Here is a 12,242-nt window from a genome sequence, read left to right on the forward strand (position 1 = left end):
CTACCTTCCCAGAGTAGTGCTGCTGTCAGATTGACAGCAGTGCTGCTTTGGGAAGTGGGTTTTAGCTGTCCTGGCTGCCTGCAGCGGCAGGTAGCTAGGCAAGCAAAAAGCCTACCCCCTATCTTCCCAAAGTGGTACCTAGCGCCACTCTAGGAAGGCATAGGGAAGGGGCTCTTAACCTGCCTACCTCCCTGCTGCTGTGGGAAGCTAGGCAGGCTGACAGCCCAGCAGCTTCACGTTGTGTGACACTTGCGTTAAAGCAAGTTTCACGCACTGTGAAGATGCATAAAGCGGGGGTTTGCTGTATACAAACACATGCAAAAATGTGTTTTCGAAGCTTACTCCAGTGCATATGTCCTTTTGTAACATGGGTAGCAGAACATGCAGATGCTAAAATAAACCTAAACTTAATGCTAAGTTCGGAAATCTTTACCATCCTGGTGATATTTAAGACTCAAGATTAGAGTTAGTTTGTGATCCATTGTCACTGAATTGGCTCAGTTTAAGTGTCTCCAGAGTCATTTTGGTCAGGGGATGGGGAAGGAAATAAAGAGCTACCCACCAGGACTAGAGCACCTATGGCAGGGCTGGTAAACTTTCAGCTAGCAGTTCAGATCTGGACCATGTGTTGTCTGGATTCAGATCCCGAAGGTCGGGTCTCCGCTTCTCAGCATTTGGCCTGTGGGGGGGTGGGGCACCTTGAACCTCATATGCCAGATCAGGCAATCCATGGCCAGTTCCCTCATGTGAGGAAAGGGGAGGGGGCAGTGGCAGCAGCATTACTGCCCAGAGACTTCCTCCCACCGTTCAGATTTGCTGGAATTCCAGCCAATCAGACCAGCAGAGGGTGATGCCTGGGACCAGTGGGGGGAGAGTGCAGAGCCGCGTGCTTCAAGGGGTGCTGCCCAGGTAAGCTACACTCCTGTCACCCAAACTGCATGCCCCTTGACTATGCCTGCACCCTCTCTCTCTTTCTTGCATCCTTCCTCCTGCTCAGACCCCTACTCTCATTCCCTTTCCGCACCATCCTTCCCACCCTGACTCCACACCCTTATCCTGCTCCCCGAGCCTGTGACTTCCATTCCCCTCCATTGGCCTGCACCTTTTCCACCCAGGGCCTGCAGCCCACTCCTGCACCCTCCCTCCCACATAGACCTCCCAGTTCCCAGCCTGCTTCTGCACCCTCCTGCCCAGACCCCACCCCCCAAGCTCATTTTCTCACAGCCCTCTCCCAAACTGAACCCCTCATTTTGGCCCCGCCCCAGAGCCTAGGGAGCCCATAAAACATACTAGCCCTGGGGGTGGTTTGCAAGAGAAATGAGGTGTCCTTTTTCTGTTTTCCAGTCAGCAATCACACCAGTGAGGGGTTAGTTGTTCTTTTTTTCCCCTTTTTGAGTGGGTGGGGAATGCTGCTTTTCACTTGTATGGCCCCTCCAGCTGATTAGTCTATGGGTCAGTGTCCCCTGACTCAAAAGTTCCCCACCCCAGACCTATGGAGTTGACACCTATGACTGAGTGTACCAAAGGGACTGAACTCCCTTCTTTCCCTTACAGATGATCCTTCCAAATCAGGCATTTGAGGTTGAAGATCTCATTGCTGATTTCTGTGCCAGTCCTGTTTCTGAGTACAGGCACTAACTTCACTTTTAAAATGTCTTTTGACATCATTGGTGTTGTGGAAGACCACCCCCAAAGATCATGGAGGTAAACAGGGCCAGAAGGGTAGCAGTTGTGATCCCAACAGAAAAATGAGCAGCTGCAACTAAGACTCTTAACCGCAGGCTTGCCTATCAGTTCTATGCTGCATAACTTCTGCTGCTCTTTGAAAACATCTACTTTACTCCACCACCCCGCTCCAGAGAGAAGATCTGGTGGTTTAAATTGAAGTGTGAGATTTATTTGAGGATGTAGGGAGAATGAATGAATGTCATGTACTGTAACTCTAGGTTTTCTCCACCAATCATTCTTGTCTCCACATCTCTCCCACAGCGTGCAACCTTGGGACCCACACACATTTCCCCTCTCTGATGCAGCTTACGAAGCTCTTCTGTACCAGCCAAGTGAATGTGGATGCAAGCAGACACGTGGCTGTCACGAGTGGGACTGTAGCAGTAAGCAGGTCATCAGGAGTAACGCTACAGACTGTGGCATATCTGATTACAGGGAGACGCATGTTTCAGATATGGACCTGCAAACAGAGGGAAATAAAAGCTCGAAGGTGATCACAGATCAGCGATGCTTCCCAGGAAAGCAGCCCAACAACAGATGAAGACCTGTCTTATGTGATGTGTTGTGTGTGTTAGGCACATACTTCGTCAGAATGAAAAGCTTGGCTGATAAGCTGGTTCAACAGAGCACTAATAGTAAATAGTGCTACCATACATGAGACCTATGCTCAGCAGCACATATTGGGTTCTCACTTCCCCAGATTGGGGAAGTTTGGGTACACTGCAAAAATAAAGTGTTGGATCTCCTAGAGGACTCTCTGCTGTCCAGAAAAAAGATTCTTTGCTGGCAAGAAAGTTAGATGCTGTTACAGTTGTAGCAGCCCAGGATAATACCAAGAGAGCTGGTGAGTTTAAAAATAAACAACAAAAATCAAACAATAGAGAGGAAACCAAATAGGCTGTTCTAACTTTGTTTGATATTCAAACATCTGTATGTTAAAAGGTGTTTCCCTGGTTCCACTTCCAGTCATCAGTAGCTTTTTATCAACTGTCATGGTGGAGGAGGACTAGAAAATGATTACCAAGAGATTGTGCAAGGGAATCAGTCAGATCAGTGTCAGATCATCAACTGATAAACACTCAAAAAGCTATGGGGAACAATGCTGCATGGCTTTTACTTTTTAAATGCAGGTAGGGAAGCAAATAAAGAGTATGTGAAAACAAAGTTCCCTTGGCCTTGTACAGGTGATGCTTGTATCAATTGCCTTAAAATAAACTACAAATAATGTTCATGTCATGGATGCTCTTGTTTATATTCTGCATGTAATGAAACTGGTAGGATAGAGATTAATTTCTAACTCGTTCACAGCTTTTTCTTCGTTGATATCTATGTTGGGAGTGAAGGTGTTCTCTATCATGGATTTTAGTTGGCAAGCCACTGTAAAGCAGATTTACTGGGGAAGGAAAATATCATGGGTATATTGTATGGAGGGGGGCAGGGCTCCCAACGATTAGAGGACAAGAAGAGTACTAAGCCATTTTTGGAGAGCCCTTCTGGAAGATGAGTCAGAAAGCTTCCAGAATTACTTTATATTACTAGCATTTAGAAAGGAGGTTTGGAAATGTGTTAAGGTAGACATCATTATAATATATTCACATGTGATACACATCCTCCTCTTTACTTTCTCAATTCAAATCTATTGATGGAATGTTTATATCCCAGAACTAATGGACCTAGCATTTAGCCCACATTTTGGCCAAATAGAGTGATAAATACTTTATTCATTATACATCATACACATGGTATTTCTTCATTGTTCCTTGATAATTGGACATCATTACCCTTCCGAGTTTCCAATATTGTCCTGGCAGGTATTCTCTGCTCTCCTGGCACTAAGGAGGAAATAGGAATATAGGAAAGAGGAATATAGGAATGCAATAATCATGGCAGGCATTGTATTACTTACAATGGGACCCCGATCCTGATTTCCAGCCGATGGGAGCTGCAAGATTGTGCTGGGGTTTGGGGGCAGCACACAGATCGTCTCCTTTCCCTCCCCCTGCTCACATTAGTGTTCAGAGAAGCACATGGCCCCCACAGTTAGGCCATTCTCAGCAGCATGCACAGGAGCAGGCAGGAAGCCTCCTTGAGGCTCCCACTGGGCTACGGGCTAGATCTGGCCCATGCACTGTATTTTGCCTGCTCTTGCACTACTTTATGAGATCACCTTGACCCAAACAAACCATATTTCTGTCGCTATTACAAATGTAGATGAAGAATCTGAAAGCTGTTGCAAGAATAAAATGGGCCAAAACTAGCCTGTAGGGCTCTAGTTCTACAATTAAATGTATTTAAAATAGTGATGTAATTATAGACTGGGGGGTATTTTAATTTTTTCCTTACTCCTTTTTGAACACTCACCATGAATATAGTCTGGCCTGTGTTATGCTTCAAGAATCTGCTATTCTTGGAATATGATTAATCCAGATTTTGCTTCCTGGAAGGATAATGAAAACTTTTTTTAAAACATGAATATATCTGGTTAGACATACAGCCTAGACTGATACATAAAATTTGACACCTCACATAAGAATATGTGTAGCTTCTTGAAAAGCCATTACTCAGACATTGGTGTGAATCCCAGCCTATGGAAAAGGACATGAATAAGATAGAATCATAGAATTCTAGGATTAGAAGGGACCTTGAGAGGCCATCGCGTCCAGCCCCCTGTCCTAAGGGCAGGACCAAGTACTGTCTAGACTATCCCCGACAGACATTTATCTAACCTGTTCTTAAATATCTCCAGTGATGGAGATTCCACAACTTCCCTTGGCAATTTATTCCACTGTTTGACCACCCTGACAGAAACTTTTTCCTAATGTCCAACCTAAACCACCCTTGCTGCAGTTTAAGTCCATTGCCTCTTGTTCGATCCTCAGAGGACAAGATGAACAAGTTTTCTCTCTCTTCCTTATGACACCCTTTTAGATACCTGAAAACTGTGATCATGTCACCCTTTAATCTTCTCTTTTCCAAACTAAACAAGCCTAATTCTTTCAGTCTTTCTTCATAGGTCACATTCTCTAGCCCTTTAATCATTCTTGCCGCTCTTTTCTGGACCCTCTCTAATTTCTCCACATCTTTCTTGAACTATGGTGCCCAGAATTGGACACAGTACTCCAGCTGAGGCTAACCAGCACAGCATAAAGTGGAAAAATGACTTCTCATGTCTTGTTCACAACATACCTGTTAATGCATCTCAAAATCATGTTTGCTTTTTTTGCAACAGCATCACACTGTTGACTCATCAACCTGGTATCCTGAATGCAAGTAAATGATTATGAATACTTTTTCACTATTCACTTATCTTCAGTTTCGGACAATGATTCCTACAGAAACAACAAGACTGCCTATGGCACCTGATAAACTAATAGATATTTTGGAGCATAAACTTTCGTGAGCAAAGACCCACTTTGTCAGATGCAGGAGTGGGGGTTCCAGAGGAGGGTCTAAATATATAGGCTCCTGAAAAGGACAGAGTCCCAGTTAAAAGGAAGACCAGAGCTGACAAGGTCAATTCATTCAGGGAGGATGTGGCTTATTTTTATTAACTAATGTGGAGGAGAAACTGCTTTTGTAATTGTCCAGACGCTCCCCGTTTCTGTTCAATCCTTGGTTGATGGTGTCAAATTTGCAAATGAATTGCAGCTCTACAGTTTCTCTTTGGAGTCTGTTTTTGAAGGTTTTTTTTGTTGTTGTTGTTGCACAATGGCTACTTTTAAATGTTACTGAATGTTCAGGGAGATTCAAGTGCTCTCCTACAGGTTTTGCGTGTTACCATTCCTGATATATGATGTGTGTCCATTTAATCTTTTACGTTGCAACTGTCCGGTTTGGCCAGTGTATATTGCAGTGGGGCACTGCTGGCATATGATGGCTTATATTATTATTAGTAGATGTGCAGGTGAATGAGCCCCTGATGGTGTGGTTTTCCTGTGATGATGTCGCTGGTATAGATATGTGAGCAGAGTTGTCACCAAAGTTTGTTGCAGGGATTTGGGTCCAGGCTTAGAGTTACTGTGGTGTGGTCTATAGTTGCTGGTGAGAATTTGTTTCAGGTTGGAGGGCTGACAGAAGGTGAGGACTGGCCTGCCTCCCATGGTCTGTGAGAGTGAAGGATCATTGTCCAGGATGGGTCGTACATCAGTGATGATGCGCTGGAGAGGTTTTAGCTGGGGGCTGTATGTGATGGCCAGTAGCGTTCTCTTGTTTTCCTTTTTGAGCCTGTCTTGTAGCAGGTGGCTTCTGGATACACGTCTGGCTCTGTCACTCTGTTTATCCACTTCCATAGGTGGGTATTGTAGTTTCAGGAAAGCTTGATAAAAAGTCTTGTAGGTGTTTGTCTGAGGGATTGGAATAAATGTGGTTGTGCCTTTAGTGTTTGGCTGTATACAGTGGATCACGTGGTGTGCCCTGGATGGAAGCTGGATGCATGCAGGTAAGCATAGCAGTCTGTGGGTTTCTGGTACAGGGTGGTGTTTGTTACCATCACTTCTTTGCACAGTAGTGTCCAGGAAGTGGATCTCTTGTGTGGAATGGTCCAGGCTGAGGTTGATAGTGGGGTGGGAACTGTTGAAATCATGGTGGAACTCATCAAGAGACTCCTTCCACCCTGATTAGTATATTGGTGTACACCAGCCCTTCATAAGATAGCACCCACCTGACTAGGGTAAGGTGGCCTGTCTGAAATGCAGTGGTCGTTATCTTAAGGTTCAATTTTCTTGTGATTTGTCAATGTAACCTCACATACACACAGTTCCCTGTATATAAGCTATGTTATTTTACAAGCATTTAGCACTGAATGACACATTTGCCATACAAAGTAATCAGCCACTTTAGTCTCACCTGTACAAAGAGGGGGTTCCAAATGAGTTAGACTTTGGTCTTCAAGCTGAAAAGGTCATGAAGCATTTTGGTGAAGGTGATGGGAGTCATTTTAGTGGGAAAACTGAGACAGGAAACAGAAGTTAATAACCAAATTATTTCGTGTCCCCTATTTTTATCAAATGCCCAACTGGATCCCGAGGTCTGAATTTCAGAGGTGCTGAACACCTGCAGCTTGTAGGGGCTTGGAAATATAGTCACACAAATCTTCTGAAAATTGGGTCTTGGCAGGTTTAAAGCTGGACACCCAAAAGCAGTGAACTTTTAAAAAAAAATATATATAATATAAAATACTGCTATTGCGTAGCCTAATACGAATGCTATCCTCAGGGTCTGTGTACCCTTTGATCTTAATTGAATGTATGGTTCCTGGCACTAATAGTAGTGTTGAGAAATAACACATACACACAATGTAGCAGATTAGCAGTTTTCAAACTTTAGTAAATCATGGCACCCCATTTTGATTTAAAATTTTTGGGGGGACCCTGTGCCCTGCCCTGCACTGCAGCCGTGTCCCCACTCACTCTATTCCCCTTTGCACTATTGCTAGCTCTCTCCCACCGTCACTTTCCCTGAGGTGGGGTAGGAGGTTAGGGTGCAGCAGATGATGTGAGGGTTCTGGCTCTTTTTGGATACCCAACTGGAGGCTGGTGGCATGGGCAGTGGGGTATGGCTAGGGAATAAGGGATTTGTAATATAGGAGGTGGCTCTAGCCAGGCTTGGGTAGAAATTTAGGGGGTGTGCAGTAAGTTTTGGTGTAAGACGAGACTGGATTGGGAGCTGGGATATGAACTCTGAGGAATGGCCAAGTATGAGTGTTTTGAGTGAATTAGGGGGTTCTGGGGTATGGGGTTGGGTGCAGGGAAAGCATATGGGCTGTGGAGAGGGAGGTTACAAACAATCAAGAATACCATCCCTGATGTCACCACAGCAAAGGTGGTGTCTGATCTCTGTAACTTTGTTCTCACCCACAATTATTTCTGATTTGGGGATGATTTATACCTCCAGATTAGTGGAACTGCTATGGGCACCCGCATGGCCCCATAATATGCTAATATATTTATGGCTGACCTGGAACAACGATTCCTCAGCTCTCGTCCCCTATCAACCCTCCTCTACTTACGATACATTGATGACATCTTTATGAGTTGGACCCATGGTATAGAGACTCTAGAAGAATTCCACAGAGACTTTAGCAATCTGCACCCTACCATCAACTTATGCTTCAACTACTCCATGCAAGAGAGAGATTTCCTGGATGCTGCAGTACAAATTAAGTATGGCCTGATTGGTACCACACTCTACCAGAAATTCACTGACCGCTATACTTACTTACACGCTTCTAGTTGTCCATCCTGCACACACAATTAGATCCTTTGTTTACAGTCAAGCCCTTAGGTACAATCTCATTTGCTCTGATCCTACTGACTGGCTATGTCTACACTAGCCAAAAACTTTGAAATGGCCATACAAATGGCCATTTCGAAGTTTACTAATGAAGTGCTGAAATACATAATCAGCGCCTCATTAGCATGCGGGCGGCTGCGGCACTTCGAAATTGATGTGGCTCGCTGCCACGCGGCTTGTCCAGATGGGGCTCCTTTTCGAAAGGACCCCGGCTACTTTGAAGTCCCCTTATTCCTATGAGCATCTGTCACGCAGCGGCGAGCTGCGTCAATTTTGAAGTGCCGCGGCCGCCTGCATGCTAATGAGGCACTGAATATGTATTTCAGCGCTTCATTAGTAAACTTCAAAATGGCCATTTGCATGGCCATTTCGAAGTTTTTGGCTAGTGTAGACACGGCCACAGAGATGGAAAACTACACGATCTTTAACAAATATTCATAAACCTAAATTACCCACCAGAATAAAAAAAAAAAGAAAAAAAAAATTGACAGGGCCAGGCGAATACCTAGAGGCCAGCTACTCCAAGATAGGTCCAAAAAAGCCAAGAACAGAACATTAGTGGTCATTACCTACAGCCCCCAACTCAAATGACTGCAATGCATTATTAAAGATCTACAAGCCATCCTTAATCAGGATGCCACACTCCAGAAGGCCCTAGGTGACAGGCCTGTTCTCTTCTACAGACAACCTCCCAACCTTACGAGGATTCTCACCAACAATCACAGTCTATACTGCAGGAACACCAGTCCTGGAACTTTTCCTTGTAACAAAGCCCGTTGCCAAGTTTGTCCACGTATCTGTTCTGGAGATACTATCAGTGGACCTAACCAGGTTATTCACAGAATCATAGGCACATTCTCATGTTCCTCAACTAACATCATATATGCCATCATGTGGCAACAATGCCCAGACGCTTTATATATTGGACAGACTTCAAACTCTTACATGAAGAATTAATAGGCATAAAACAGACATAAAAACCCGATTCACAAACCTGTCAGCCAGCACTTGAATGGGCCATTCTGCTAATGACCTGAAAGTCTGCATTTAACTGAAGAGTAATTTTCACAACAGTCTGGAAAGAGAGGCTGCTGAACTCTTTTATATTCAAATTCAACACATTAACACGTGCTATGAACCAGGATGGGAATGTTCTAGGTTATTACAGGGGCTCTTATGCATACTTGGCTTTATCTAATTCTTGACACACCCCCTTTGCTCTCTGATTTGCTCACCTTGATACTATTTTTCTGATGTCAACCTTGATTACAATTTTTGGTTCTCTGTGCCTTAAATACTGAGTCGGGTCTGGTCTGGCTATGGGCTGAAGAAGTGGGTCTGTCCCACGAAAGCTCACCACCGAGTAAATTATTGTTAGTCTTTGACGTGCTACTGGACTGCCTTTTTGTTTTCATCCTAACAGCGCCGAAACGGTTAATCATCCGTAGAGACAGGCGGAAGGGGAGCCACGAGGGAGAGCTTGGAGAGGGGATGGGGGAGGGGAAGCAGGACCCAAAGGTGATCGGGTATGAAAAGGCACAGCTCGGCAAAGGGACAGGGCCACCCGAGCTACCGCCCCCCTCAGCTCCCAGCTGCCGTCTCCACTGGGCCTGAACTCCCTGGCCAGACTAACGACCTTGTGGTGCTACCAGCACACGAGGCAGCGGCCTGCGGGCGCAGCCGACGTCGTGGCTGGTCCGAGCGGGCGGCCTCCGAGGAGAGCAGAACCCAACGGCCGGCTCGTCAACACGGCCGACCAGCCGCCCGCCCGAGCGCAGAACTGCCTCACAGACCCCCTCCCCCCCATGGCGCGTGCGCACATGAGCGGCGTGAGTCAGCACGTGCGTACAGGCGCCGTGCGGCCCGTGCCGGGCGGTTGAGACCTGACGCATGCGTGCACAGCAGGGTTGGGGGAGGGGCGTGCGGTTAGTCTGGATCTCGAGAGCGAGCGTACACAGAGGCTGGATGGGGCGAGTGGGACTCTAGCGCGTGCGCACAGAGAGCTGGCGCGTGGGGCGCGTGCATTGAGGGCGGCTCGGGGTGCCGACGTAGAGGCGGTGGCGGCCGCGGGAGGGGGGCAACCGGCGCGTGCACGGCGCTGGCGGGGGCCGGGAGCGGGATTCCCGAGCATGCTCCAAGGGGCGGAGCGTACGGGGCTCGGCGCATGCGCGGCGGCAGGCGAGTGGGAGGCGCAAGGCCGCGGTGGCGGCGCTCGGCGAGGGTAACAATGGCAGCGGCAGTGACTGCAGGTGGCGGGCCCGGCCCCGGGGCGGCGGCGGGGCTAGCGACACTGTCGGTAGCGCGGCGGAAGGACGGCGGCCCCACGGGCAAGTTCTGGGAGAGCCCGGAGACGGTGTCCCAGCTGGACGCGGTGCGGGTCTGGCTGGGGAAGCACTACAAGAAGGTGCGGCCCGGCCCTCGGGGACAGGGGAACGGAGGGGCGGGGATCTGAGGGAGCGCCCGGGAAGGGATGGGCCTGTTTGGGGACGGGAATCGCCTGAGGACGGGCTTAGCCGGCCCTCGGGGCCTGGAGAGCGGAGGTGCCGGTGGGGTGGAGGGTCTGGGGGGAGCTCCCCATGGAGGGGCGGCTTGGCCTGGCCCGGCCCGTGGGAAACTGCGGGGGGAATCTGAGGAAATTCTACCTGAGGCGGGCGGCTTCGGGGCTGGACCAGAGGGTGAAGCGCCCCGGGTAGGCCGGGAGCGGTAACAAAGGGCTAAGCTGTTCCTTTCAGTGGGAGCGGGAGGGGTCCGGTTCACCGATCGGTGGGCTGGTAACGTTCCTGTGCCTTGCTCTGGTCCTGGAGCCTTCTGCTCCCCGGGCTGTGGGGGCTCCCCTTGTCCTAGCCCCGTATCACGGCTTTAACCTGACAAAAGCCACAGAATCGAAGCCTGCACCATCAGGCTGGACCTCGTTTTCACCAGTTACACAACTTTACAGGGAACTTCGTTGGTCTTACTCTTCACTATAGTTTCTTTGTGTGCGGCTGTTGTTGGAACATGCACTGGACTGTAAACTATGCCAAGTGAGCATGAGGTGCCGATTATGCTCAGCATGATTGTAGTGGTGAGAAACTGGGGTTTACGGTTGCAGTTTTAAATAAAAGGTATTGGAGATGCTCTTTAGCTTAGATACTTGTATGGCCTATGTTACTGTAGTATGTGAGTACAATCTGTTTATCTTCATACACTCTTAGGAGAGAAAGAGGTGAAGTCCTGTTATCCCTTTTTATAGATGAGAATTTACTCAGAAGGTGACTTGCTTAAGATGTTGGAGAAAGTGTGGTAGAGCAGGGAATTGAAGCCAGTTCTCCTGGGTCCCAGGGTGGTACCCTAACTATCTGGACAATCCTTCCTTTTTTTATAATCTTATTAGGGTCAGGGCTCTGTTGTCTACATATAAAAACAAGAATTGAAAAACGTACTCAGTGGCCACTGTTGTGAGGACTGGCTTCATCTGCATGTAGTCTTGCACTGGTTTAACTAATGATGTCACGGTGTTTAAAGCAGAGCAAACCCCAGCGGCAAACATAGATTAGTTCCAGTGATTACTATTGATTTGGGTGAAGCAGATTCCTTACGAATTTAAGCTAAACCAAAATAATCCACTTTTAAGTCAAAATAGAATTGCCTACACCAGGGTTTGTTCTGGTATAGCAGAATTGTTCTTAAACTGATTTGTAACACTCGTGTTACTTTCTGATTGTATACTTGTGTGATCAGTACTTTTATAAAGCCAGTGTTGTCCCATATATGTAAAAAACACTTGTTAATGCTTCCTAAATTGTAATTAAAACATTCTAATCAATTTCCTATTTAATAAAACTTTAAACACTTAATTATATGTCTGTTGGTTTTGTTATACTTTTTCCTCTCCCTTTCTCACTCCAGGTCTTTTCTTGTAATAACATGTAAAGTTATTGCTGGTTGTACTGCATTATTTCTTTTGTGTCTTTTCTTTCTTCCCAAGTCTTTCCATTCATTGTGTTCGTCACCTTATTTTCTTTTTACTTCTCTACATACTGTATTTCTCTGGTTTGTCCAATCAACTTCTCCCTCTTCCTGTGTCACATTTCACATGAGCCTTTGAAGTTTTATCAAATATTTAGCACTGGAGGCCTTCTGATCCAAATTTTAGAAGAGAGTTGACAAATATTATCTGGAACAAAGCTCAGATGAGAAGCCAGTTATTTCTCCATTCTTCACCTAAGTTGCTGGGATAAGGG

The 12,242-nt window shown here is 46.7% G+C and overlaps 1 protein-coding gene and 1 long non-coding RNA gene across 4 annotated transcripts in view; one reads left to right on the forward strand and one right to left on the reverse strand.

Annotated features, from left to right (window-relative positions):
* Positions 1-2,049: 2,049 nt before the first annotated feature.
* LOC142008172 (uncharacterized) lies at positions 2,050-9,802 on the reverse strand. 2 transcript variants are annotated; one of them, XR_012644094.1, is made up of 5 exons: positions 9,656-9,802; positions 6,574-6,676; positions 4,090-4,165; positions 3,466-3,560; positions 2,050-2,188 (listed from the first exon to the last, which is right to left on the reverse strand). It is a non-coding gene; the product is annotated as an uncharacterized LOC142008172 (long non-coding RNA). The 2 variants fall into 2 exon arrangements; XR_012644095.1 differs by having other exon boundaries at positions 2,174-2,188; positions 3,459-3,560.
* A 381-nt stretch (positions 9,803-10,183) lies between these two features.
* SMARCC1 (SWI/SNF related BAF chromatin remodeling complex subunit C1) overlaps positions 10,184-12,242 on the forward strand; it is a 153,155-nt gene continuing 151,096 nt past the window's right edge. The window contains exon 1 of one of the 2 annotated variants that reach the window (XM_074985235.1): positions 10,184-10,423. In XM_074985235.1, the coding sequence (XP_074841336.1) occupies positions 10,184-10,423 (240 nt within the window). The remainder of the gene's footprint in view (positions 10,424-12,242) is intronic. The other variant, XM_074985236.1, reaches the window with a different exon arrangement.

This window comes from Carettochelys insculpta, chromosome 2 (assembly GCF_033958435.1).
Source record: "Carettochelys insculpta isolate YL-2023 chromosome 2, ASM3395843v1, whole genome shotgun sequence".
Lineage (NCBI taxonomy): Eukaryota > Metazoa > Chordata > Testudines > Carettochelyidae > Carettochelys > Carettochelys insculpta.